General features: G+C 44.8%; 1 protein-coding gene across 2 annotated transcripts in view; it reads right to left on the bottom strand.

Annotated features, from left to right (window-relative positions):
• Window positions 1-27,810, bottom strand: part of LOC134578129 (protein kinase C and casein kinase substrate in neurons protein 1-like) — a 96,879-nt gene that overhangs the window by 22,587 nt on the left and 46,482 nt on the right. For both annotated transcript variants that reach the window (XM_063437125.1, XM_063437126.1), the window contains exons 3-7: window positions 13,018-13,174; window positions 11,341-11,576; window positions 9,994-10,149; window positions 8,778-8,953; window positions 6,028-6,148 (exon numbers count right to left, since the gene is read on the bottom strand). In XM_063437125.1, coding sequence (XP_063293195.1) covers window positions 6,028-6,148; window positions 8,778-8,953; window positions 9,994-10,149; window positions 11,341-11,576; window positions 13,018-13,174 — 846 coding nt within the window. The remainder of the gene's footprint in view (window positions 1-6,027; window positions 6,149-8,777; window positions 8,954-9,993; window positions 10,150-11,340; window positions 11,577-13,017; window positions 13,175-27,810) is intronic.

Raw genomic sequence — 27,810 nt, 5'->3', positions numbered from 1 at the left:
CCAGTCGCCCACCACAGGGGAGGTCAACCCTGTAGTCACCGGACAACAGGCCCGCATCCAGGACCACAACACACTGCCGGAGGTCCAGGTAAGCAACCCTACCCCCCCTCTAGAATGTGTCCCCTGGGCTCCACCTAATGAATTTGTAGCTGAAGTTGCAACAGACCCCACGCTTCAGGTGTATAGGGACAAGGTTGTCACGGGTCCCCCCGGGGCGGAGGGAGAGAGATTTATCTGGGATAAACAACTTTTGTACAGGGAAACAAGCAAGCAGATTACGGGGTCAGACCCGATAGCGAGGAGACAATTAGTGGTACCGCAGCGGTACCGGGCTGAATTACTCCGGATAGCGCATGATATTCCGCTATCCGGACATCTAGGGGTTAGTCGCACCAGGTACAGACTAACCCAGAGTTTCTTCTGGCCAGGGATTAGCCAGGAAGTACGCAGATATTGCACGACTTGCGATACCTGCCAGCGAGTGGGGAAAAGGGGAGATCGCAGGAAGGCTAAACTTCACCCCTTACCCATAATAGAGGAACCTTTTAGCCGAATAGCGGTGGATCTGATAGGCCCCCTCAATAAAGCTAGCCTGTCAGGAAAAAGGTATATTTTAACGGTAGTAGATTATGCCACCAGGTATCCAGAGGCAGTGGCTCTGACCAACATCCACGCTGAAACGGTCGCGGATGCCCTCATGCGGATATTCTCCCGGATGGGATTACCCAGGGAGATTATCTCGGATCAGGGTACCCAGTTTACCGCAGAATTCACCCAACACCTTTGGAGGATCTGTGGCATTAAGCCTATTATCAGTGCCCCTTACCACCCCCAGACGAACGGGCTCTGCGAACGATTCAATGGTACCTTGAAGCAGATGCTCCGAACCTTCGCAGAGACCCACAAGGACTGGGAACGATTCCTGCCCCACCTCCTATTCGCATACCGGGAGGTGCCGCAGGAATCCACAGGGTTCTCCCCGTTTGAATTACTGTTTGGGAGGAGGGTCCGAGGCCCATTAGATCTTATTAGAGAGCATTGGGAGGGAGACCGGAGCACAGACGGCACCCCCATCATACCATATGTGTTGGCCTTTCGGGACCGCCTAGAAGCGTTGACCAAGACGGTAAGGGAAAACCTTCAGGAGGCCCAGACCCGCCAGCGCACATGGTATGATCGGGGAGCCAGGGACCGTAGCTTTCAGGTCGGGCAGAAAGTACTAATTTTAAAACCTGTCCGACATGATAAGTTACAGGCCGCCTGGCAGGGCCCATATAAGGTGGTGGAGCAAAGATGTGACACCACCTATATTATCGGCCCCTGCACAGGGACTGGGGGGCGACGCATGCTCCATGTGAACATGCTGAAGCCCTACCACGAGCGTACTGAGGAGGTAACCGCCATCTGTGCCCCTAACACGGAAGAGTTTGACAGCTTACCCCTCCCCGATTTGCTGGGGGATGGGCAGTTGTCCGGGGATTTAGGGGAGGTTGCGCTGGGAGATCGGCTGAGCCCACAGGAGCGGATCGAGGTACAGCAACTATTAGAAGAGAAACGCGACACGTTCTCTAATGTACCTGGATACACGCCTCTGGCAACTCACCGGGTCGAGACCCCAGGGCAACTACCCATGCGTCAGACTCCCTACCGCATCCCAGAAGCGGTACGGGCAAACATGCGTAAGGAGATCGACGAGATGTTCCAACTGGGGGTGATTGAACCCTCAGACAGTCCTTGGGCATCTCCTGTAGTCCTCGTACCAAAGCGAGACGGTACGACCCGCTTCTGCGTGGACTATAGGAGATTGAACGAGAAGACCGTATCCGACGCCTATCCGATGCCCCGGATAGACGAGTTACTGGACAGAATGGCCAGGGGCCAATACCTCACCACTATTGACTTGTGTAAAGGTTATTGGCAAATCCCCCTGGCCCCAGACGCCATCCCGAAGTCGGCCTTTGTCACCCCATTTGGCTTGTACCAGTTTAAGGTCATGCCATTTGGGATGAAAAACGCCCCAGCCACCTTCCAAAGGATGGTGGATCGACTCCTGGATGGATTTCAGGACTATACCTGTGCCTACCTGGACGATATTGCTATTTTTAGCAATACGTGGCAGGAACACTTAGCTCACATAGGAGCTGTGCTAGATAGGATAAGGGAAGCAGGTTTGACCTTGAAGCCAGCCAAGTGTAGTATCGGAATGGCTGAGGTACAGTACCTGGGACATAGAGTAGGGTGCGGTAAACAGAAACCCGAACCCGCCAAAGTAGAGGCTGTAGCCCAGTGGCCCACCCCTAGGACTAAGACCCAGGTTTTAGCGTTTCTAGGGACAGCGGGGTATTACAGGAAGTTTGTTCCCAATTATAGCGCCCTGGCCAAACGACTCACTGACCTGACCCGTAAGAATCTTCCCCGCCAAGTAAACTGGACCCCGGAGTGTGAGCAGGCATTCCAACAATTGAAAAATGCACTGATAAATGCCCCTGTCTTGGCAGCTCCCAATCCAGCTAAATGTTTTCTTGTTCACACAGACGCTTCTATGTTTGGATTGGGGGCAGTACTGAGTCAAGTCGGGGCCGATGGCGGCGAACATCCAGTGGCTTACATCAGTCGCAAACTGTTACCTCGAGAAGTAAGCTACGCCGCCATGGAAAAGGAGTGCCTGGCTGTGGTGTGGGCCCTAAAGAAACTGCAGCCCTATTTATATGGACAGCCCTTTTCCTTGCTCACGGATCACAACCCGTTAGTCTGGCTGAACCGGGTGGCTGGGGACAACGCCAGGCTGCTGCGCTGGAGTTTGGCGCTACAGCCTTTTGACTTTAATATCCAGTACCGGCCGGGTAAGCAGAATGGAAATGCTGACGGGTTGTCAAGACAAACTGACTTAGAGAAATGATCCGTGAGCCCCCGGACATCCCCAAGCCGATCCGTGTTGGATCAGACTGTGTATGCCGGCTTGTGGGCAAGGGGGAGCAGTGTAGCGGATTGGTACCGGGCTGTCCTACAACATGTATGGGAATAATTGTATTTGGTCATATTGCTAGTTTAATGTGTGTGAACATGCATAGAAATCATGGTATCCGGTTATATTGGCAGTTGAATATGTGTAAAGGACTGTATTCCTCTGGTTGTTCGGTAGAATCATTCGAATGAAACAAGGGAATGAAACTACCGAACAACCAGACCACCCTGTGTAAAGTGTGCCTTCAATTACCGTTGGCAACAATGTTGCAAACGGGTAATTACCTATTCGTGCAGTGTGGTCTTTGTCCTCTGGGTGTCCGCCATTCGGGATATGAACACGTGGCGGTGGCCATCTTAAACTGCCGAACAGCGGTGTTTTGCCGTCGAGTGTCTGGAACCGAAATCGGACACTTGACTAGGCAACCACCGCTGAGACCTCCAGACTCCTAATACTTCGTGGGGAAACTACCGAACGGCCCGCCGTTCGGTAGAAAGAACCCCACGAACTAGGGGATTCATCCGAATCCCCGTCAGGCCACTTAACAGCAATACTTCACCCGTTTGTATTCGCCTGTTTGTGACCGACCGCAGGGCCAAAATGCATGGAACTGTTTTCAGATACTTTACCCCTGCGGTCGGTCAATAATTTAAAGTCCCATAACTCCCGAACGCTTTATCCGAATGGGCTGATTTTAAAATATGTTGTTCCTCCAGACTAGGGCTATCTGGAGATATTGGATTTGTGGATGTACCCCAAGTATTTAGGGTACATCCAAAACTTGGGTAAAACTATGTACATGATAAGGGGATTATGATGCCAGAGGAGGGGAGGAGATGTGTGGGAGGTTACTGTTCACAGATTGGATAATGTCTTAAGTGATAGAACCTCCTCCCTTGCATGGGAGAGGGCTTTATAAGGAACTGTGGAATAAAGCTAGTCAACTGTGTGTCGTCCAGTTATTGGGATTGCGATGGGGATATTGCTGTATTACTCTACCTGCTAGAAACCTTGCCTATGGACTTATCATCACCTTGTTCCTGAGCCTCACTGGGATCTCTAGTGGAGAATAGCTGTGAAAGATCGGCTCTCCGCTACAATTCCATAAGCACACACATTAGATCCTCTACCATAACACATCCCCTACACACTCCACTTCTTGTGAGCGAACATATAGGTGGACTTATGGGTGGACCTTATGGACATACTCACCGTCAGGCCCTGGGGCCCAGACCTTGAGCTGTGTAAGGGGCCCCAAAAAATGGAGCTGCTTCCCGTTCTCCCAGAACATTGAATTTTGTGACCACAGTTACAAACAGCCTGCAGAGAGCCTGTTCTACACCAGACCAGTGGAGCCAAACTGCAGCCCATCATCATCCTCATCTGGTTGTAAGTAGGCAATCTAGTATATTATTAGTGACACTAATCTCTAATTTACCTCACATTAAAGGGACAATTTAGTCCCCAGAACCACTGCAGCTTAATTAAGTGGTTCTGGTGTCTATATTTTGTCCCTGCAGGCCTTTTAATGTAAACACGCACTGTGTGCAGCACTGGGGTTAGTTCATATGGCAGATCATATGGGTAGGGCATTGTGATGTCACTGGGGGGGCGGCAAATCTTTATTTTGCCTAGGGCGGCAAAAATCCTTGCACTGGCCCTGGCTAGAAGCGCTTCCACGCTTCTCACTGTGATTTTCACAGTGAGAAGACGTCAGCGTCCATAGGAAAGCACTGAGAATGCTTTCCTATGTACTGGCTGAATGCGCCCGCGGCTCGTGCCGCACATGCGCATTCAGCCGATGATGGGGAAAGGAGGAGGATAGTCCCCAGCGCAGAGGGAGCCCGCCGCTGGAAAAAAGGTAAGCGTTTAACCCCTTCCTCACCTTAGAGCCCGGCGGGAGGGGGGCCCTGAGGGTGAGGGGACCCAAGGACCCTATAGAGTGAGGAGTGAGGACTGGCACTATAGTGGTCCTTTAATAAGCCTGTAGAGACTCACATGATGCAAACCTCTCTGACCTCCAGCAGGTCTCATGAACTTTGCACCAGACATTCTAATTCTGGAAAAGGCCTCTCCGGTTCCCTTAAATTCCTCTGACTGCATTCTATGGATAACTGTTTCAGTTTACCATTACTGGCTATGGTACACTGGTCTGCCTGAGGGACCATAAATCCACCTTCTTAGAGAAATTAAAGGGACACTATAGTCACCAAAACAACTTTAACTTAATTAAGCAGTTTTGCTGTATATATCATAAACCTGCAGTCTCAATTCTCTGCCATTTAGTAGTAAAATCACAGCGCTAGTCACACTTCCCTGCATGTGACTTGCATAGCCTTTTCTAAGCACTTCCTGTAAAGAGTCATCTAATGTTTACACTTCTGTTATTGCAATTTCTGTTTAATTTAGAAATTCTTATCTCCTACATTGTTAATAGCTTGCTAGATCTTGCAGGAGCCTCCTGTGTATTACTAAAGTTAAATCTAGAGAGCAGAAGATAAAAACTTCTAAAGTTAACTGATTGAAAATTAAACCAAATTTTTTTATGCAGGCTGTGTCAGTCACAGTCAGGGGAGGTGTGGTTAGGGCTGCATAAAAAGAAAGAAAGTGATTTAACTCCTAAATGGCAGAGAATTAAGCAGTGAGACTGCAGGGGTATGATCTATACCAGGGATAGGCAACCTTCGGCTCTCCAGATGTTGTGGACTACATCCCCCATAATGCTCTTACACACATAATGCTGGCAAAGCATCATGGGAGGTGTAGTCCAAAACATCTGCAGAGCCGAATGTTGCCTATCCCTGATCTATACACATAAACTGCTTCATTAAGCTAAAGTTGTTTTGGTGACTATAGTGTATCTTTCAATATGAGAGGTATGTATTCATGGTTTAGAGGAATAGATGGGAAAAAGGACTCTCACCGGAAAATATTTAAAATTCAGTTATTTTGGCACAAGTTTTCAACTCAACACTTTTTATGGAATAAACCTTACAATGTGAGCAGTATGCCGATATTCAGAATACGAGAAATAAAACATGACATATGATCAGAAACAGTACCTCCAGCTGGGGCCAATTCATTAACATCCCCGGGCCATGCTTGTTTCTCCACCACTTCAAGTCGTCCTGTTCGTTAACGGTCATTATTGCCTGATTCAGGTCATTATACACTACTTGCACACTGTAAATAAAACGTACAGCATACATTGGCCAATTCATTAAAGGTAGATAAGCATAATTCACATGTACATTGGTACATTTTGAGTCATTTGTATGTGGGTCCAAAACAGTAATACTTGCCAGCTTAAAAAGACATTCCGGCCCCAACATAGCTTTAAGGCATGTGATGGTTTTGGCATAATTCATTTGCTGTTGTTTTGTGTTGTTGTTTGTTTGCTGGGATTTGCATGCTCAATGTTTTTTTTCCTTCTGAATGCCGAACCATAAACCAGCCTCTTTAGGCACTCCCCCTCACTCCAGAAAAATACTTCCTTATCGAATGTACGCACAGTACCCACTCACAGCACTGAATGATCTGAACAAAAAAAATCAACCAGCATTTGAAGGCGAGGATACACATGGAGACATATTGTAAGGATATCACTACCTGTTTGCAGTTTCTATGCCTGTCTGCAGCCAGGTTGGGAATTAAAAACAGTCCACTCAGTGCTGTTGGGGCTGACACTGTATACATACACTGATAAGTGCAACTTTCTGGCATTAGGAGTCGTGAATACAGAGAATAGCGCCTGGTGCACCATTCTCCAACACATTTATATTCTTTTTATGTGCAAAAACCGTAGATATACAAGCAAAATAAAGGCAGCATATTAATGAGGTCAAGATCTATCAAATGCATTAATGTTGTATTGGGGACCGGCGTTTTCCTTTAACCCCTTAAGGAAGGCGGGCGTTCTATACCGTCCTTTTTGGGGTTGCTCTAAATGCCGGAGGGTGGCAAAGAACAACCCCGCCGTCCAGGGGACTTACCGTGTCCCCGCTGATCCCACGCTGGCGGTCGCTCTACTGGAGCACGCTTGGTCCTATAAAACAACATCAACTCAGAGCCCTGGCAGGCTGTTTCTCTGGTACGCCTGGAAGTGTTACCAATCTGCAGCACCTGGTGACTCTTCCTCCCTAGGGGGCATCAGCTGATTACCTTACCTCACCCAGAGACTCTTACCCATGCAGTCTCCCCTGAGATTTCCAACCCAAGCAGAATGTCTTTGGAACCCATCTCCCTTTATTATGGCCTGTAGGGTTGTTCACGTATCAGTGTTTGGTCCTAGCTCGCTTAGCCATATTTAATATATCTTGGTTATTCATCTTGTATCTTACTAATCAAAATATAATGGTGTTGATCAACTCTTACCTTAGCACACAATGCCTGTGTTATAGCATTGTAATCCTACTGCTTATATCCTGCTAACACTGTGTCTCATTAGGTCTTCTAAAAAAAACAAAAAACGTGCAGTCTGCCTTGCTGTATACAGAACTCACATCCTGCAGGATTCCACAATGAATATTTATTTGGTTTCCTCCCCTCCAGAAATTGAATTCCACATAGCACAGTGCAACTCGTTTCATGTACTACCAGTCACTACATACACTGATCAGCCACACCATTAAAAACAATGACAAGTAAAGGGAATAATATTGGTTATATTGTTACGGAAGTCTTGTGGGGTGTTCACGGTATATGGTGGTTAATATCTACCAAAAGTGGTGCAAGGAAGGACAACCAGTGAACTGGTGTCAGGGTCATGGACGCCCAAGGCTCACTGATGCACGTGGGGAGTGAAGGCTAGCCTGTCTTGTTCGATCACACAGAAGAGCTTCTATAGCTCAAAGTGCTGAAAAACCTTCATCACACAGTTTGCTGTGTATGTGGATGCATAGATGCAGGCCAGTCAGAGTGTCCATGATAACCCCTGTTTCCTGCTGAATGCGCTTTCAATGGAGACGTGAGTGTCGGAACCGGTCCGTGGAACAATGGAAGAAGGTTACCTGTTCTGATAAATCACACTTTCTTTTAGATCAGGTGGATGGTCGCCTGCGTGTGCGTCGTTTACCTGGGGAAGAGATTGTAGCAGGATGCACTATGGGAAGAAGGCAGGCTCGTGGATGCATTGTTATGCTCCGGTCAATGTTCTGCTGGTAAAACTTTGGGTTCTGGCAATCATGTGTATGTTACTTTGATACGTACCACTAACCTAGAGATTGTTGCAGACCACGTACACCCCTTTCATGGCAATGGTGTTCCCTGATGGCAATGGCCTATTTCAGCAAGATAACGCACCCTGCCTCATGCAAAAATTGTGTGACAAAGAGTTCAAGGTGTTGCCTTGGCCTCCAAATCCCTCAGATTTTAATCTGATTGAGCATTTTGTGGGATGTGCTGGAACAACAAATCCGATCCATTGAGGCCCAACCCTGCAACTTGCTGCTAATGTCTTGGTGCCAGATACCACAGGACATGTTCAGAGGTCCACGCATCAGAGCTGTTTTGGCAACACGAGGGGGACTTGCAAGATATTAGGCAGGTAATTTTAATGTTGTGGCTGATCAGTGTAAACATGTATATTAGCTCATTTGTGTCCTGGAAACTAAAGCATGCAGAATCTTAAATGTGAGCTCCTGCTGACCACAACATACAGCCCATGCGACTCTGTGATCATTCCATTGCTCTTGGAGTGAGCAGTCAGGTCATTCTCCCAGATGAGACCTTTTGTGGATGTGGGATGTGTAGAAAGTGATTTTATTGGGGTTCTTGGAGTCATATAGAGTGTAGTAAGGTGTGGACTGCTCACCTCTCATTGCTGGTGATGTCGAGATGTTTGTGTACAGAATGAAGAGCCTGTTTGAGGAAGAGAATCTTTTTCTGTTCCATCTGTTGGCTTTGGTCGAACACGGTTTCCATTTCCTCCATGTATTTGGCATTATACTTATTAAGCTCCTGTAGAGATTTCTCGTACCTCTGCTTCACCTGCAATGTCACAACAATATTTTATCATCAGATATATTATAAAATTATATGTCCCATGTGGACAAACTCCTTTTCGACCAGATCTACTCACTAGTCTAGGATCGGTGAAAACAACACGTCAAGCTTTTGAAAAACTACCATTCCCATAATGCTTTACCAGCCTTAAGCTTCACAAAGCATCATGGGTATTGTACCTGTGGATATGCCTTTTGGGCCACACCTGCACTGAGCACCAAGTTCAATAGAGATGACAGCTAACTGCAACATTTAGATCAAAATAGCCCCAAAAAATCATTTCAATGGATATTTGGGATTATATCAACTCACTTGGGTACCAAGATACTGTGCAGCACCATTTGATGGTTAGGAAGACCGGATTTCCCTTCCACAAAGCTGCAGCACAGACGTCTAGCAGTGCTCTTTTCAAAACCCCAGCTCGTTCTCTGGCAGAGCACTGGGTAGTGTATATGATGCTATCATTCTAGAGCACAGAACCATGAGTGAGCATCTCTAGCGGTTTGTCCAGTGGAGGATACATTGACTGGGTGCCTACCATCCAGCAGTAAAGTCTTCTCAAGCTTTCCAAGTAACAAGTTATATTATCCTTTACAATGTGAAATCGGATTGTGCGATCAAAGGACCGGAGACAAGGGAAGTCAGTTGAGAGAAACTAAATACTGTTGAAAATAGATGGAGGGTTCATGGAGATAGAGTGGCAAAACGAGACAAATGCATGCCTGTAAGGTTTAAACTTAGGCTGTATTTCTTACATTAAAGTAGTATGCCTGCACTAATTTCCAATAGCTTACTTTTACATTTAAGAGGTCTTTCTATGTAAATAGCATTAATCCCCCCCTAGCTAAAGTCATAACATGGATTACATATACTATACCTGAAGGAAAACCATTAAAACATAAAATATAAACCAGAGACATTTTGTAAAAACAAAGTAAAAATAGGTTCGTTAACAAGAAAATACAATTGTCTGGTTTTCTACTGGAGCTGGCAGTAGTAGAGAGATTTTCACGGTGATGATTCACCTTTTCCTTATCATGTGTGTATTTCTCATGGTCTTCTGTTAGTTTCTTTAGTTTCTCGGGAGACAGTTCCGGGTTAATCTTTCCATTGTTTTCTCGGATTGTGGCAAAGTGCTCCTTCTTGCACGCTTTGTGATAGGCTGCCTTGGATTTCTCTACCTGTGAACAAGCACACACAGTGTGTAAGGTTTTGAACATGCTACGGTACATGCGTTCTGGGACATACTGGTATCATGAAGACAATTCTTGGATGGATACTGTTGATTAGGAGAAAGAACGTTTAAACATACTTTGAATGAGGAAATACACTCTAGAAAAAAAAATATTGAGGAGTAATTGGAAAAGTTGTAGTTTGTTTCTTTTTGGTATGGTCAATGGTCAATGGAGCCACATACATGGATGCACACGTTATTTGTTGAGAAGGGATTCTCTTTGGATTAGTCATCCAGATATGGGCCAGTAAATATGCTTTAAAATTAGATACATAAAAAAAAGGTACTGGATCGGTTATCGAGGGAGAGGCAACCATTGTTGTATTATTGATCATTTACAGTGCATCTGTATAGGAGCACAAACCTGGACCCATAAACCAAACAGGTCCAGGAACCTCAATATTAATAGTCCAAGGAGAAATAGTCACTTATTAGGGATGTGCATGGGCAAAATATTCGGTTTGGCATTCCGAAATTCAGGAGTTCGGCACTTCGGGGACTTCAGTTTGGCATTCCGAAATTCGGGACTTCGGCAATTCAGCTATTCGGACATTCGGAAATATCCGAATGTCCGAATTGCCTGAAATTCGTCCGAATTGACATTGACGAATTGCACATGTCTATCACTTATATAGCCATGAAGAGGTCATTTGTGGTTTTCTATTTCAGAAGGGTAAAAATAAAGTAGCGCAGGTCATTGCATTCATCCACAGACCTGGACGAAAATTATATTTCTAATCAGATGAACAAAAAATTGCGTCAATAATGCATGGTTAAATTCTCTGAGAAAGAAAGTGAGGACCAGTGACCTCCATTACTTCTACAGGTACCCAAAATTTCCTAAATATTGAGAAATGTATGCAAAGATGGACAAGAAAGAAATCAGTAGGCAGACGATTAGAAAGCATAAAAATAGTCAAATGATAGGGAAGAGCAGTAGAAAGAAAATCAAAGGACTTTCTGGGTCAAGATTTCTGTAGAAAACTAGAAAAGAGGAGAGAAAGGTGGCAAGACAGAATACAGGGTAACTGATGACAGATGTAAATATAAAAGCCACCATAAACTCTTTAGCCAACCAGAGAAGAAACATGTGGAGATGTTTTATTAGTAGAAATGAAAAAACTGAGTGAAAAAATACCTTTTTTAACTTTTTTGCCCATGGCTTCTGTGCCTTGTAGAACCCATTGTCAATCTCACATGACTCCTTGAAGCCTCCAAATATCTTGCGATGATATGTCTCCCTTTGCCAATTGCGGATTTTATCAGCATCATCGGTTACCAAAGTCTTTTGGATCTGTGTGTGAAGTTCGCTGAGCCGCTCCGTGGCAGTCATAAATGATTGCCAAGCACGTAGGAGAGAGCCATACATGGGACCTAAAAGAAAAAAGAAAACAAAAGACATTCTAACTTTCTAATTACTATCTGACACTAACACGGGAGGTCTTGAGTCCATAGTCTGTACATGTACATCCAATTTATTCAATGATTTCCTTTTAGTCATGTCGCCTTCCAATTATTTATCTTTATCGTCGTATTATTTGCTTCTTACAAATAAAATTGAAAGGAAAACAAAATTACCTCCTGAATTAAAAATATACCGGTATTAACATTTCAACTTTCAAGGACCCCAAATAGTTCACGTTTTAATGATTTCCAGAAGGATCAGCAGTCATATATTCATTGTAGTCAGAAAGGTAATCCTACAACAATTAATTCTCATTCAATTGGTTATAGTCCCTGGAATCCCCTGGCTCTGTCCCTCCATTCAGTGTTAAACCATTTTCAAGCAATTTAACTCTGAATGTGGGTCCCTTATTTCCCATAGCCCCACCCCCCACTGGGGATATATTTAAGGCAGAGTTTATACACTTCCTTGTAGCCATACTGATTCATACAAGCCATAGATTGACACTCTCAGCCAATCACAGCTGCTTATTACTGCTCAGGCTAATAATCCTAATTAGCCCAAGCAGCACAGGGGGGTGGGCTTTTGGGAATCCTGTTTAACATTAAAACATTAACAATGGTTTAACACTGAATAAAATGACAGTACCAGGTGACCCCAGACACTAGCTCCAGCATGGGTACCCACTTGCACTTAGTCACTGAAACAAAATATGGTAATTTTCAATCGTCTCTAACGGAATTTCATAAAAAATCAGCCGTGGAGCAGGCCCCTTACTGTCACATTGATGGCACCCTTAGCACAAACCTGTTCCAGCACACTTCTCTAAACACGAAGAAAAGCCACTATCCTTTACCCAAAAAGTAGGCAATCAGGAGGATTCCTAAAAATAACATGTATACTATATCATTAAAAATTTGTTTGTGGCACCTTGTGTGTATATGTGACTGCCAGTGTGCAATTGTGTGTGTTTATGTTGCCGTGTATAACTGAGAGTGTGTCTAGCATTGTTTATCAGCATACATCTTGCATTATTTGTTTCAATGTGTGTCTTGTAGTGTGTATCTGTGTGTGTGTGTGTGTGTGTGTGTGTGTGTATCTATGTGTGTCCAGTTTTACCTGTAGATGTTTTTGTGAGTGTGTATAAGTGTCTGTCTGTTTTTGGGAATGTATATCTGTGAGCATATATCTGTGTATGCATGCAGCGAGAGTACGTCTGAGGGCCCGGGGCCCTTGGCCAGCTATTTCGTAAGGGTTCCCAACATTTCTGATGGCAGCCTCGTGCAAAAGCAAAAACAAAAAATTTGTAGCTGAAAGTACATGAATCTGACAATAAAGCAATGTGGAGAAGAATTTGGGGATATTCTTCCTTAACACTGAAATACTTGTGATGATCAGTTCTTCACTCACTGCTGTCTACCAGAGGCTTCCACTTGCGGGTCCACTCTTCCATCTGTAGGGCATATTGTCTCTCGATTTTGGCTCTGTCTTGGAAACAAGCTACAATCTCATCGCAGAGTCGATAACCGTCCTCTGTTCTCTTCACCGTGCTGCTGTAATTATTGGGCTGGGAAATAATAAAAACAACAGATGCAAACGCTTTATTGTACTACACATATTTGTAGAATACATAGCCAGAATTGTGTGCATTAACTTATTCTCTCATAATCATTTTTATGCAATGCATAACAATGCATAAAAAAAAATCTAAATTACCTCTGCACCATTCCAGCTCATCTGCCTTCTACAATCTACAGCAACATTTGTAGGTCAAATTTCATGGCTGTATACTAACCTTTAGGGAGGGGCAATATATTGTGCATGCTAAGAACGCTACAGGGATTCCTTTCAGGCTGCTATAACAACCTGCAAAGTGCTTTACAGAAAACATGTTTGGTGTAACTGTACTCTGGACATTATTCAGGAGCAGCAAATATCCAGTAATCCATGATGTTTACCTGGCCAAAAACACCCTATTTTTATTTAAAAATGTAAATTGCAATGTGTACAATAGATTACAGTTAATTTTGCCAGGTGGGATTTTCTTAATCTGGTGGTGGTGGTGGGTGTGACTAAGTGGCTACTAAAAAAGACTGGACATACCCCACTTGCAGTACCCTGGGTTGTGTACTTTTGCAATAGGTATGCCATCATGGGGATAAATCTCATTCCTGGGCTACCACACGATCTCAAAGGTAACATTACTAATCTGGCAAATTTTAATGTGAAAAAAATGAAAAATGGAATGTACTTTCCAAAATACCGTCAAATCTGTGAATGGGGGGCACTGTTGTACTCATGAGACTTTGCTGAATACAAATATGTGCATTTTATTGCAGTTAAAGCTAACAGTATTATGACATTTACAGCTAAAATGTCAGGCGGAACTACACATTTAAAAAAAATAATCTTAATTTCTCACAGTTGTTTTTATTTTATTCATAATAAATTATGTTTCATATATAAATATTTGATATGAAATGAAAGCCATGTTTCTCCTGAACAAAATGATATATAATAAGGGGGGGTGCATTTAATATGAAAGAGGTGAGTTACGGTTGAACAGACATAAAGCGCAAATTCCAGTTTTTGTTTACATTTTGTTTTGATCGGAACGTGTACTATTGACTCCATCCTGAAGGGGTTAAATTTGGATATAGTGTTGTAAGAATGGCCAGTGTGTTTTACACGCCAAACACATTTTGCATTTAGAAAACCTGGTTAGTTTTTTTGTTTAATAGATTTTTTTGCATAGTTTGTAGTTTAAAGGGATCTAAGGTTTGGGGCTCCCCTAAAGACGATTTTAGGTTTGGATGGTAAAATCTTATTTAGTATGTCGTCTTCTTTAAGTATGTCCCACTGCTTGTCGATTATTTTTTTAACTTGGTGGCTTTTGTTGCTATAATTAAATACTAGGGGGAGCATTATATCTTGTTTTTGTTTTGGTTTGTATTCCAGAAGAGAGTTTCTATCTAAAGCGCCTATATTTTCAATTAAAGTGTTTAAGATAGTGGTGTTGTGGAGGTTAAAGATTCCTGATTCTTCTTTAGGAGAGCTGTTGGTATTTATTCGATCCTTCCTTTTTGGGATTCTTCTACCAGCTCTTCTGCCTCTAGAAGCATATAAACACCTTAATAAGAAGCATATAAATATCTTAATAATGATTCTATATACCAAAAACTCAATCATGACCCTACCGGAACTATAAAAAAGGAATTACTACTCCTGATTGATAAAGGTAAAGATAAGGAAATCCTAAATAATTCAGAGTACTTGATACCGGAGAAACTGACGGAAGCCAAGCACAGAGAGATGGACACAGGTTTCTTCAGGAAGGAAGAGATTCTTTATTGGATCACCGATCGGGACTCAGAGGGACTAGCGTCACCAAAATACAGCAAAGTCTGAGTACTGAATACATAGAGTACATTCCTTATATAGCACTGTAGCTCCTCCCACAATTAACTACACCCACACATACCCTTAACCTATTTAATAAATAGAGTCTAAACTCATCCATCCGGTCTAACCACGTGGCTCATCTGATACAAAGGAGAGGGACGCGTAATTCCAGTTCTTACATTCCTGCACCTGGTCAGTACAGTGATAACAGTATCTTAGCTACGTGTACTACAAACACATATACATACATATGCCTTGTGGCAATCTTAGCCTGCTAAACTTGTATTTTACTGGAATTACATCACATTCCCCCCTTTGATGCCTCTGATATTTCACAATTACTTGAGGCATCACTTAACCTTGGTTTGCATATACCTCAGGTTACCATGAACCAGACCAGACTTATCTTATGATGTGAATCTTTTAACACTCATCTTCCTGCATTGGTTCTCCTTGATCTAGAGCCTTATACTTATATATCGCCATTATCTGTGCAGCAGCCTTCCTCTCTGCTATACTTCCTATCAGGCTTTGCACAGACCTAACTACTAAGGGTATAAGACACGGTAGGAGTAGACACAACAGTAAAATCAGTAGGACTCCACCTACCACTGCCTTAAGCCCTCCAAACCACTCATACCAGCTACCAAACCAACTACTTGGATTGTACCCTTTCCATACCTGAGTAGGCACATGCACTAGTTTAACCATATGGCTAGTAAGCTCAGCTATTGCTTGCCCTTCGTCATCTATTTGAAGACAGCAATTGCTCAGGTTAAACTTCCCACATACACCTCCCTCTACTGCCAAAAGGTAATCCAAGGCTAATCTATTTTGGTACACTGCTGTCCTCATCCTGGTATTATGCTTCGCTAGAAGATTGAGTGCTTGTGAGGTCTCATTAGTAATAATCTCAACCACCGCCTGTAATCTTATAATACGGTTGAGCATATAAATTGGGGTTCTATAACCAAAGGTACCATCTTCTGCCCACGTGGCTGGCCCATAATAATCTATGATACGCTGGGGAGGCCATTCATTATCTTCCCAGGTGCCTATCTCTAAGGGTCCCCTTTTCTTCCTATGATTCACATCATACACTTTAACACCTAAAGTCTCACCTGTTTCAATCGGTAACAAGAAGAAGGATGGTTTGAGCATACCCAACACACATGCCCCTTCCCAGTCCTGTGGCAACTCCGAATAGGCTTTCTTACCACAGATCCAGTACAAATTTGCTGGGGCTCTCCAGGTAGATGTGATGGATAAATCAAACCACACATCCTTTAAACTGGCATATCTAGCAAACGGGTTAGATGGTTCTGAGACATTTGAAGCCGACCACCAAGTTGTATTCTTTGTATCATCATCATAAGCTTTTTGCCCTAGACAAGTTAATTCTCCTACAGAAGTATTATACATTATTCCTTTCCTTGCTATGCAAACATAACCTATGATGGAGGTCTTTAATCTCCACTCAGATTTACCTCTAACACTCAAATGATAATCGGCTTGTGTAGATATTAGTTGGTCAACTGCCTCAGAACCGGACATTACCTCCTTTGCTTCCCAAGGCCATTGGTCTCCCATGTTAGTACCTCCACACACATAGCAGTTGGTAACATTAAGACTACCGGCAATACTTTCAGCTAGGTCAATGAACAGGTTTTTAGCGTTATGGGGGATCTTATTATCTATACTCATCTCTTCATAAAAGGAATGGTATACTTGATGAGTCTGGGAGGATACCGTATCAGTCTCTATTCCTATAAACAATAATGTCCCAGGATCTAAACCCGTCCCGTATATCTGAAACCCAAATAAATTTCCATACTTATCTAGGAACTTGTCGGGGTTATTAATAAGTATATGGACTGGGTTGCATTCCATAGACTTACAATAAGGGCTAGTCGGCAACTTAGTCACTATCATGTCTTTATCTACTGTCTGTCCCCAAGTCGCCCACCCCACACAAGACCAATATGGACAAAAGTTAGTCTTTATTTGGGCATCTAGGACTCACATATTTATTTTTACTACTGGGACAAATATATTTATCATTAGACCCATACGTCCTCTCCCATCTAAGATCCCCACATACATTCCACGGCTTTCTACCACTCGATATCGCTTTACACGCATCAAATAGCAGAACACCCGAAGAATGTACGGATTCTAACACCGTCTTATTAATTAGGGTCCCCTGAGGATCTCCATTCCTGAGAGTCAACCAAATTGTACGAGGTTGATACTCTGGACTGAAGCACTTAGGTTCTCCTACTCCTAAATGGCACACACTATAATCTATATTTAAGTATCTACATCTCGATACATCTCCTTTACATTCGTATTGTGAATGCCAAATTAGGGTTTGGGAAATATGGTTACCTGTTCTCGTAGTCTTAATGCATACCTCACAGCTAGGAGTGTCGGTACCTCTACCTTCCTGAATATAAAAACACATATAAATAAACACAATCAAAAGCACATCTTTCGCCGTCATCCTCAGTCTTCGTCCGTGCGATGGAACCTCAGCTTCCAGGATGTGAGGGCTGCAGGGAATGGAGTTCTGCTCGTCTTCACAGGTGTCCCTTCGAGACTTTCCTGGCTTATACACTATGTGTTGGTAAGCGGACAGGCTTTATTATGGCCTTCTCACTCACACCTGTAACAATAAAATTTGTAATCCACAATAATTCCTCGTTACTCCGACTGAGTAGTGCGTTTCAACCGGATCTTGCAGGGATTCTCTGGATCTGCTGTAATTTGCCAAGAATCGACTGCTGCTGGTTTAACCCTGGAGTGATGTATCCACGGAGTTACTTCGGCTACTTTTATCGCTGTAGGGGTAGACAAAAGAACAACATAAGGACCTCTCCACTTGGGCCCTAACGGTACATTATTCCACTCTTTAATCCACACTTGGTCTCCTGGATGATAACTATGAACAGGGGGATAAATATTCACAGGTAATCTATCTTGTACCCATTTCTGTACCTCCTCCATAGTCTTACCCAACTCTACAACCTGCTGCCGGGTAATTCCTTCTCCCAACTGACTCAAGTCCCCCCTTAAGTTACCAAGTACGGGAGGTGGTCGCCCATACATGATTTCAAAAGGAGAGAGGCCCATCCTTCTGGTAGGGGTACTGCGGATTCGCAATAAAGCTATGGGTAAGAGAACGTTCCACTTAAGTTGGGTTTCCTGACACATTTTAGCCAACTGGTTCTTTATAGTTCTATTCATTCTCTCTACCTTACCAGAACTCTGGGGTCTATATGCAGTATGAAGCCTCCACTTTATACCAAGCATATGAGTCAGTTGTTGTAGGCACTGATGAACAAAAGCTGGACCATTGTCCGATCCTATAGAACAGGGTAGTCCATATCGGGGTATTATTTCTCGTAGCAGGAATCTTACAACTTCTCCTGCTTTCTCTGTACGAGTAGGACATGCTTCTACCCAGCCTGAATAGGTGCACACAATTACCAACAGGTAACGATGTCCACCCGATTTAGGCATTACTGTAAAGTCTATTTGTAGATCGGACATGGGGAGTCCCCCCATAAACTGGACTCCTGGTGGCTTTACTGGTCCTTGTCTTGCATTATTCTTAGCACACGTTACACATCTGCGTACAATGGCCTGAGTCAAGTTGGACAATCTTGGTATGTAGAAATGTTTCCTGAGAGATTCTTCAGTACTGTCTCTCCCAGAATGTGTCCCGTTGTGATAATTTTGGACAATTTCTACCGCTAGTGATGCTGGTATGACTATTCTTCCATCTTCTAGCTGATACCACTTGTTCTCCAAATACTTTCCCGGTTCAGTCTTTAACCACTCCTCTTCTTGAGCTGTATAAACTGGAGTCCATTGGGACAGTGGAGTTGGTATAAGAGCAGCTATATGCCCCACATACTCCTGTCTTCCTGATTCAGCAGCACGCTTAGCTGCACTATCTGCCATCCGATTTCCCTTGGTTACATCACCATCTCCTCTCAGATGCGCTCGACAATGTATGATACCGACTTCTTTCGGCTCCCACACTGCTTCCAATAGTTGTAGGATTTCAGCTGCGTACTTGATTTCTTTGCCTTCTGAATTCAGTAGTCCTCTTTCTTTATACAAAGCTCCGTGGGCATGAGTGGTTAAAAACGCATACTTAGAGTCCGTATAGATATTTACTCTTAAACCTTCAGCCAATTGTAACGCTCGTGTTAGTGCTATTAATTCTGCCTTTTGTGCTGATGTTCCTTTCGCCAGTGGCCGAGCTTCTATCACCTTGTCTATTGTTGTCACTGCATATCCTGCATAGCGGATCCCTTCTTTCACATAACTACTGCCGTCGGTGTAATATTGAACATCGGGGTTCTGGATGGGAAAATCACGAAGATCTGGTCTACTTGAAAATACTTCATCCATTACTTCCAAACAATCATGTTGACTTTCAGTAGGTTGTGGCAAAAGGGTAGCTGGATTTAAGGTGTTTACAGTCTCTAAATGCACTCTTGGGTTTTCACACAACATTGCTTGATACTTGGTCATACGGCTGTTACTAAACCAATGATTTCCTTTGTAATCCAACAACGTCTGTACTGCATGTGGGACTCGTACATAAAGTTCTTGACCCAGAGTGAGTTTATCGGCTTCAGCTACTAGCAGGGCGGCTGCAGCTACGGCTCTTAGACAAGGTGGAAGTCCGCTGGCCACTGCATCCAGTTGCTTAGACATGTAGGCAACAGGTCTTTGCCATGATCCCAAGTACTGTGTCAATACTCCCACAGCCATTCTTCTTTGCTCGTGTACATATAAGTAGAATGGTCGTGTGTGATCAGGTAGACCTAATGCTGGGGCACTCATCAAAGCCTTCTTCACATCTTCAAATGCCGTTTGCTGTTCTTGGGTCCATAAGAAGGGGTCGTGCTCTGTACCTTTGATGGCTGCGTACAGAGGTTTTGCCAGTATCGCATAGCTGGGAATCCATATCCTACAGAAGCCTGCTGCCCCCAAGAATTCTCGCACTTGTCTTCTATTCTTGGGTATTGGTATTTGGCAGACAGCTTCTTTTCTCTCTGGCCCCATAATCCTTTGACCTTCAGAGATATGGAATCCCAGATACTTGACAGTTGGCAAACACAACTGAGCCTTCTTCCTGGACACCTTGTATCCTGCCTTCCAGAGAATATGTAGTAGATCGTGCGTTGCTTGCTGACATTTTTCTTTTGTAACTGCTGCTATCAACAAGTCATCTACATATTGTAACAATACACATTCTCCTGGGATAGACTCGAAATCCAGTAGATCTTGACTTAGAGCTGAACCAAATAGGGTAGGTGAATTTTTAAACCCTTGGGGCAGTCTTGTCCAAGTCATTTGGCGTTTTGAGCCCGTTACAGCGTTCTCCCATTGGAAAGCGAAAATACATTGGCTTTCTGCGGCAATTCGGAGGCAAAAGAAGGCATCTTTGAGATCTAAGACTGTGAAGTAAGTAGCCCCGCCCGGAATTAAAGCAAGCAGGTTATATGGATTGGGTACAACTGGATGTATGCTAACAACCGCATCATTGACTGCTCTTAAGTCCTGCACAGGTCGATACTCATCTGTGCCGGGCTTTTGAACAGGCAGCAATGGGGTGTTCCAGGGGGAAGTACAGAATTTTAGGATACCATACCGTATGAACTTATCCAGATAGGATTGGATGTTCTTCTTAGCCTTCTGCGGAATGTGATATTGTCTTAGGCTCACTGGATAAACCCCATGTTTCAGTTCAATTTTTATTGGTGGAATATTGCGGGCCAGTCCTGGTGGGTTGTTCTCTGCCCAAACTCCTGGTATGTTAAACAATGTCTCATCACTCCTAGGGTTTTGGCTAGTCAACACTGTATAAAGTCGCCACTCTTCTTCCTTTGGTACGGATAAAGTCATAATACCTGAAGGTCCATTAAACTTTAAGGATGTTGTTCCATTTGGTAGGAACGTAATCTGCGCTTGTAATTTTGATAGCATATCACGTCCCAGCAATTGGACTGGACATTCAGGCATATAAAGGAATTGGTGTTTTACTACGTGGCCTCCCAATGTACAGAGTCGACTTTTAAGAACCGGTCTTTCAGCACTTCTTCCAGTTGCTCCTATCACAGTAATAGTCCTTCCAGATGGAGGAGCAACCAGATTAGTCACCACTGAATGTTCAGCACCAGTGTCGATCATGAACGCACTCCTTTTCCCCCCTATTGATACATCGACCATAGGCTCCGCTCGACCAAGGGGGATGGAGCCCGGTCGGTATCAATAGTCCTCCATGACGTGTCAGCCAATCCTACAAAGTCCCTACCTTCTCTATCGCGAGACCTTTGCGCTGCTGGAATATACCTGTCTTCCCTAACACTTCCTCTGTTCCCATTACTCCCTCTATAACCATTACTCCCTCCGGGGCCTCCTCTACCTCTCGCTCTACCTCTAAAGTTTCCGTAGCCTGCCCTGGGTTGGTCTCTCTCGTACTGCTCTCTTTGCGGACATTCGTTCCTCCAATGCCCTTCTTCCTTGCAATACGCACACTGATCCCTACTCAAAGGCTCCCTACTCCATCTATTATTGCCTCTATCTGGGCCCCGTTTATCTATGCCTGCGATCGCTACCGCTAGCATATCAGCCTTTTTACGCATCTTGCGCTCCTCCTCTTTCTTGCTTTCTGTTTCCCTATTCATATAGACCTTATTAGCTACCTCCATTAGTTGGGAGATTGACATACCTGCAAACCCTTCTAACTTTTGTAGCTTGCGCTTAATATCTCCGTAAGCTTGGCTGACAAAGGCGGAGTTAACCATTCGGGAATTGTCTGCGTCTTCCGGATTAAAGGGGGTGTACAAGCGGTACGCCTCCAATAATCGGTCATAAAAGACACTGGGCGCTTCATCGCTTTTCTGGATCACCTCAACTGTCTTCGACATGTTAATGGCTTTCTTTCCTCCGGCTTTCATGCCAGCAATTATAGCGTCTCTATAGGCTCTGAGTTGAACCATATCAGCACCATTTACGTTCCAATCGGGATCGGTGTTGGGATAGTGTGTCGCGGCCCATGCTGCTGGATTGGCTTGGTTCAAAGCACGGGCTCTATCCTCTAATGCTTTAATGGCTGCTTGATTTATTCTTGTCCTTTCCTCATTGTTAAATAAAGTCATTAGTAACTGCTGGCAATCAGCCCATGTCGGATTATGTGTCTGTACTATTGAGGTGAACAGATCAGTCATGGCTTGTGGTTTCTCAGTATACGAGGAATTATGGGTCTTCCAGTTTAAAAGGTCGGTAGTGGTGAAAGGGACATATACGAAGACAGGGTCAGCGTGTGCCATTTGACCTGCGGCATCGATATAAGCTGACCCGGGATTTAAGCGAAGAGGCATCTGATAGTGCTTTAATTGTTGGGCACCAGTCAACTGTCGGGTTTGGATGGGGCTACGTAGGGAAGCGTCAGTCATGGGTTCCGGTCGGGGAGATATAGGGTATGGGGATGTGGGAGGTTGGTTTTGGGAAAAGGTAGTGAATAGAACACTTCGGGCCGAGCTAGATGAAGCTTGACCGGAAGTCTGAAGTGGCGCCAAATCAGGATATTCGTTTCTAATGGGGGTGGGTTCTGGTTCCGGAAGGGGAGATTTAGTATGAGGGGGGGTGGATCCTGTACTGGAGGAGGAAGCGGAAGTGGATGAGGGTAATGAGGGGAGGGGTGCAGGACTTCCTGCGTTTGCGTCACTTCTTCTTAACGGAAAGTAAGGGGGCGGCAAAGGGATCTCGGACTCAGGAGGCGTGTCCAAAATGGGCCTAACACCAGTCCTAGTGGACGAGCAAGTCCTAGCTACCATGAGGCGACACTGCTCCTCGTGGCATGTCTGGAGCCATTTTGGCGAGTCATTTACGGCCTGTCTCCAACAATCAATATAAGGAAACTGGCCGTAAAGTTCAGGCCTACCCGATACAGCCACGTGTAAGCGCTGTACCAGAGTTGGATCCAAACTGCCACGTGGCGGCCATGCCGCAACCAAAGTAGGCCACTCCCTAGTACACAAAGTGACCAAACGTACAGGAGACATCTTTACCCCAAAATCACAAACTTTGAATCCCTTTTTAAAATTCTTAACCATACATCCTAAGGGATCCGGAATCGTTGACTGCGACGCACCCATACTTAACAATGGAACGTCGTCGACAACGAATACTATACACGCGTACTATTCAACAGTCACACCCGTTTCCTCTGGCAACAGCACCACGTGGTACGGTTACCAAGTGAAACGTACACAATAACAATAAACACTCAGGGAATTCCCGTACACACACAGCTGTTACACCAGTCACTATATAATCAATATTATGCCCTTTGGCGTAACTATACAGTCACCCACGCTATAATTCTCTATATACGAATTACCCGTCTATAACACACCCCAGTAACATCGTCTTTTACAAATAGCGGTTACAGTACGGTTAGCATAGGTCAAAGCACAAGTTAAGGTCACAATACAATTATTAGTGGTTATGGTGTTAAACATGCAATGGACGACAATGATTAGTACTTATTATATAATGTCAGTAAATATACAGGGTTATGGTACCGTGCACTATAATACAGCAACACACTATTAACACTCTCGCTAGACGGCTGAGCTCGCGCTATCTAACAAGATATACACTTTACTAAAACAATCGTTAACACATTTACAATTCCCAACTAAACTATTGGCCAGTACCTTGAATGGACTACCTAAAACTATATACACCCGTTTTGGTTAGCCACACTGCCCAATCACCACATATATAGCGAGCTAGAGAACCGAATTTACACAGGCGCCTCTTAGTCGCACTATCAAAAGTCTAGTGGGTTCCAAATTTACACGCCTTCCCACTTAGCCCAGATAGGATGAGAACTAGCGAACCGAATTTACACAGGCGCCGCTTAGTCTCCCGGTCCCTCCGACCTAGCGAACGTAATATACACCCTAGAACGCTAGTCTAGACAAGACACCGGTGTCCGGCTAGGGCTATTTACACCAGGACCCCGCCTGACTAACCAAATCAAACGGTCTGACTAAAGAGCGTTCGATCGAGCGGTGCGCCTTCGCTCCTTCCCTCCGACAGAGGGGGCAGATACACAGATTCAAAACCCCTTTGGGCCTACCGCACAATCGGTATACCCCTAGTGGGTCCTGCCGTCTAAAACAGCAGTTGTCTTACCTCCTCGTTCCTGAACCTGAGTTCACACTCATCGACGGGGACACCCCAGCACTTCTCACGTAGAGGCCGATGATCTCCTGGACAACAGACCAGTGGCGCCGAGACGAAGGGAGGTCCACGCAGAAGTTCAGGGGTGCAGCCGTAGAGAACGTGGGCAAAGATAGACCGTCTCACGCCTCTGCCTCTCAGCTACCGTTGAACGATGAGCTTCCCGGCCAATGCACCAAATGATACCGGAGAAACTGACGGAAGCCAAGCACAGAGAGATGGACACAGGTTTCTTCAGGAAGGAAGAGATTCTTTATTGGATCACCGATCGGGACTCAGAGGGACTAGCGTCACCAAAATACAGCAAAGTCTGAGTACTGAATACATAGAGTACATTCCTTATATAGCACTGTAGCTCCTCCCACAATTAACTACACCCACACATACCCTTAACCTATTTAATAAATAGAGTCTAAACTCATCCATCCGGTCTAACCACGTGGCTCATCTGATACAAAGGAGAGGGACGCGTAATTCCAGTTCTTACATTCCTGCACCTGGTCAGTACAGTGATAACAGTATCTTAGCTACGTGTACTACAAACACATATACATACATATGCCTTGTGGCAATCTTAGCCTGCTAAACTTGTATTTTACTGGAATTACATCACATACTCTTGCATCAATGTACAATTTCCACCAATACCTGTTATATACCTACTTCCAAAATACACAAAGACATAAAAAATCCTCTAGGTAGAACCATCGTCTCAGGGATAAATTCAGTACTATCAAATCTCTCTGAATATATTGACATCATCCTCCAACCCTATGTACAAAACACTAAGTCCTATTTAAGAGACAGTATGGTCCTCTTCCAAATTTAAAAAAAATATAGAATGGGAAGCAGATTACATTTTAGTAAGTAGCGACGTACAGGCGCTGTACACTATCATTCCCCATGACATAGGTTATAGTGCAATAAGAAGTATACTAGATACAGAAAAAGACATTTCCCAATCACAAATCGATTTTATTGGTATCCTGTTGATTTTAAATAATAATTATTTCTGGTTTTATGACACTTTTTATCTTCAGAAGAATGGTATCACGATGGGGCCTAAGTTTGCCCCCAGCTATGCCAACCTCTTCAGGAGCTAACCTGGTACTCTACAGTGGCTACATCGATTATCTGTTTTTTATTTGGATAGGGTCAAAAGGAGTGTTAACTAATTTTTTACAGGCATAAGTTTAAATTACAGTAAAACCTCAATCAACTTTCTAGACCTCGAAAACTTTTTAAAAACGTACACACTAACACATTCATAGATCTTACAAGTTGTTACTATGCCCCCTGGCTCAACAGTGTTCCTAAGAGCCAGCTCTTAAGATTAAAACAAAACTGCACAGACAATACCACTTTTAACACACAAGCCCAAATGCTAAAATACAAATTAGTTGAAAAGAAATATAACACCGCTTTAGATAGAAACTCTCTTCTGGAATACAAACCAAAACAAAAACAAGATATAATGTTCCCCCTAGTATTTAATTATAGCAACAAAAGCCACCAAGTGAAAAAAATAATCAACATGCACTGGGACATACTTAAAGCGGCACTGTCATGCCGAACTTACCTTTCCCCAAAAGATTCCTCTTCTCTGCCTCTCTCAGGATCTGTTCTTCTTTTCTTCCTATCTGCTCTAGTTTTCTTTAAAATATGAGACAAAGCAGGGACTATTTCTCTTATGGAGGTTTCCTACGCAGTGACCAGCGGAGGAGGAGCAAAGTGTGCTTCGTTTCCGGTGGTCACAGCAATTTTCCCATGATCCTTTGCTTTCCTATCTGTTCCCGCGATGCTTCCTGTCACTTAGACAGGACGCCGACAAAACTGCCGAATTGCGTTCTAACAGTTTCTCCATTCGTGTTAGAACGCAATTCGGTACTTTGTTCGGATCGGAATTTCATTCTAATGAATGAAACTCCGATCCTATTCATTGCCGCGGCTGCATCTTGCAGCCGCTTAGTAGATAACTCCCTAATTCCCACGGTATCAGGGAGCTATCTACTAAAAGGCTGAAAGACCTAAATTGGTCTTTCAACCACATTTACTAATACTAAGTAAAGATTATTAGTATTAGTAAATAATATGCCCCTACTCGCTATACTGCGAGTAGGGTCATGTCTAGTAAGCAGTGAGCAGCCTGTGGCCTGTGGCTGCTCACTGTAAAAAGAAACAAAAAACCCTATTACCCTAAAGGATAATGAGGGGGGGCCTGAGCTGCGGGTGGGGGCCCTAAGTTACAATAAGGGGGGGGACCTACTGTCCTCCCCCTGGCCCCCACCCCTGAGCTGCGGGTGGAGGCCCTATAAAAGAATAATGGGGGGGGACCTACTGTCCTCCCCCCCGCCCCCCACCCCTGCGCGGCGGGTGGGGGCCCTAAGTTACAATAAGGGGGGACCTACTGTCCTTCCCCCGGCCCCCACGCCTGAGCTGAGCTGCGGGTGGGGACCCTAAAAAAGAATAATGGGGGGGGAGGATCTACTGTCCTCCCCCCGGCTCCCACCCCTGCGTGGCGGTTGGGGGCTCAATAAAAGAATAATGGGGGGGGACCTACTGTCCTCCCCCCGGCCCCCACCCCTGCACGGCGGGTGGGGGCTCAATAAAAGAATAATGGGGGAGGACCTACTGTCCTCTCCCCCGGCCCCCACCCCTGAGCTGCGGGTGGGGGCCCTATAAAAGAATAATGGGGGGGACCTACTGTCCTCCCCCCGGCCCCCACCCCTGCGTGGCAGGTGGGGGCCCTAAGTTACAATAAGAGGGGGTCCTACTGTCCTCTCCCCGGCCCCACCCCTGAGCTGCGGGTGGGGGCCCTATAAAAGAATAATGGGGGGGACCTACTGTCCTCCCCCCGGCCCCCACCCCTGCACGGTGGGTGGGGGCTCAATAAAAGAATAATGGGGGGACCTACTGTCCTCTCCCCCGGCCCCCACCCCTGAGCTGCGGGTGGGGGCCCTATAAAAGAATAATGGGGGGGGACCTACTGTCCTCCCCCCGGCCCCCACCCCTGCATGGCGGGTGGGGGCCCTATGTTACAATAAGAGGGGGGGACCTACTGTCCTCTCCCCGGCCCTACCACTGAGCTGCGGATGGGGGCCCTATAAAAGAATAATGGGGGGGGACCTACTGTCCTCCCCCCGGCCCCCACCCCTGCATGGCGGGTGGGGGCCCTAAGTTACAATAAGAGGGGGTGTAACGGATCACCTGGCACCCCGACTCGGTACCTCCGTTAATGGATGCTCCTAGTGCTTCCTGAGGACTCCAAGCACTCTGGCAGACACCACAATCACCAAATCCGAGAAACCTTTAAATTCTCCCAAGCATATGAATGCTGTAGACCATTGAATAGGAACCATACGAATAGGCTTGTACTCCTAGCAGTCAACTGGAACAGCATGCCATAAATCCTTCCCCCCAATAATGAGACGACACATCACTTTGAGGGTAAAACAGGAACTCTGGACTGGCTCATCCAGCCTGGCTTTTATTTCCAACTCACACATACAGGCCACACCCAGGGGG

This window comes from Pelobates fuscus, chromosome 11, assembly GCF_036172605.1.
Source record: "Pelobates fuscus isolate aPelFus1 chromosome 11, aPelFus1.pri, whole genome shotgun sequence".
In the NCBI taxonomy this organism is placed as follows: Eukaryota; Metazoa; Chordata; class Amphibia; order Anura; family Pelobatidae; genus Pelobates; species Pelobates fuscus.
The sequence above is the reverse complement of the archived record's forward strand: the minus strand, read 5'-3'. Positions and strand labels throughout refer to the sequence as shown.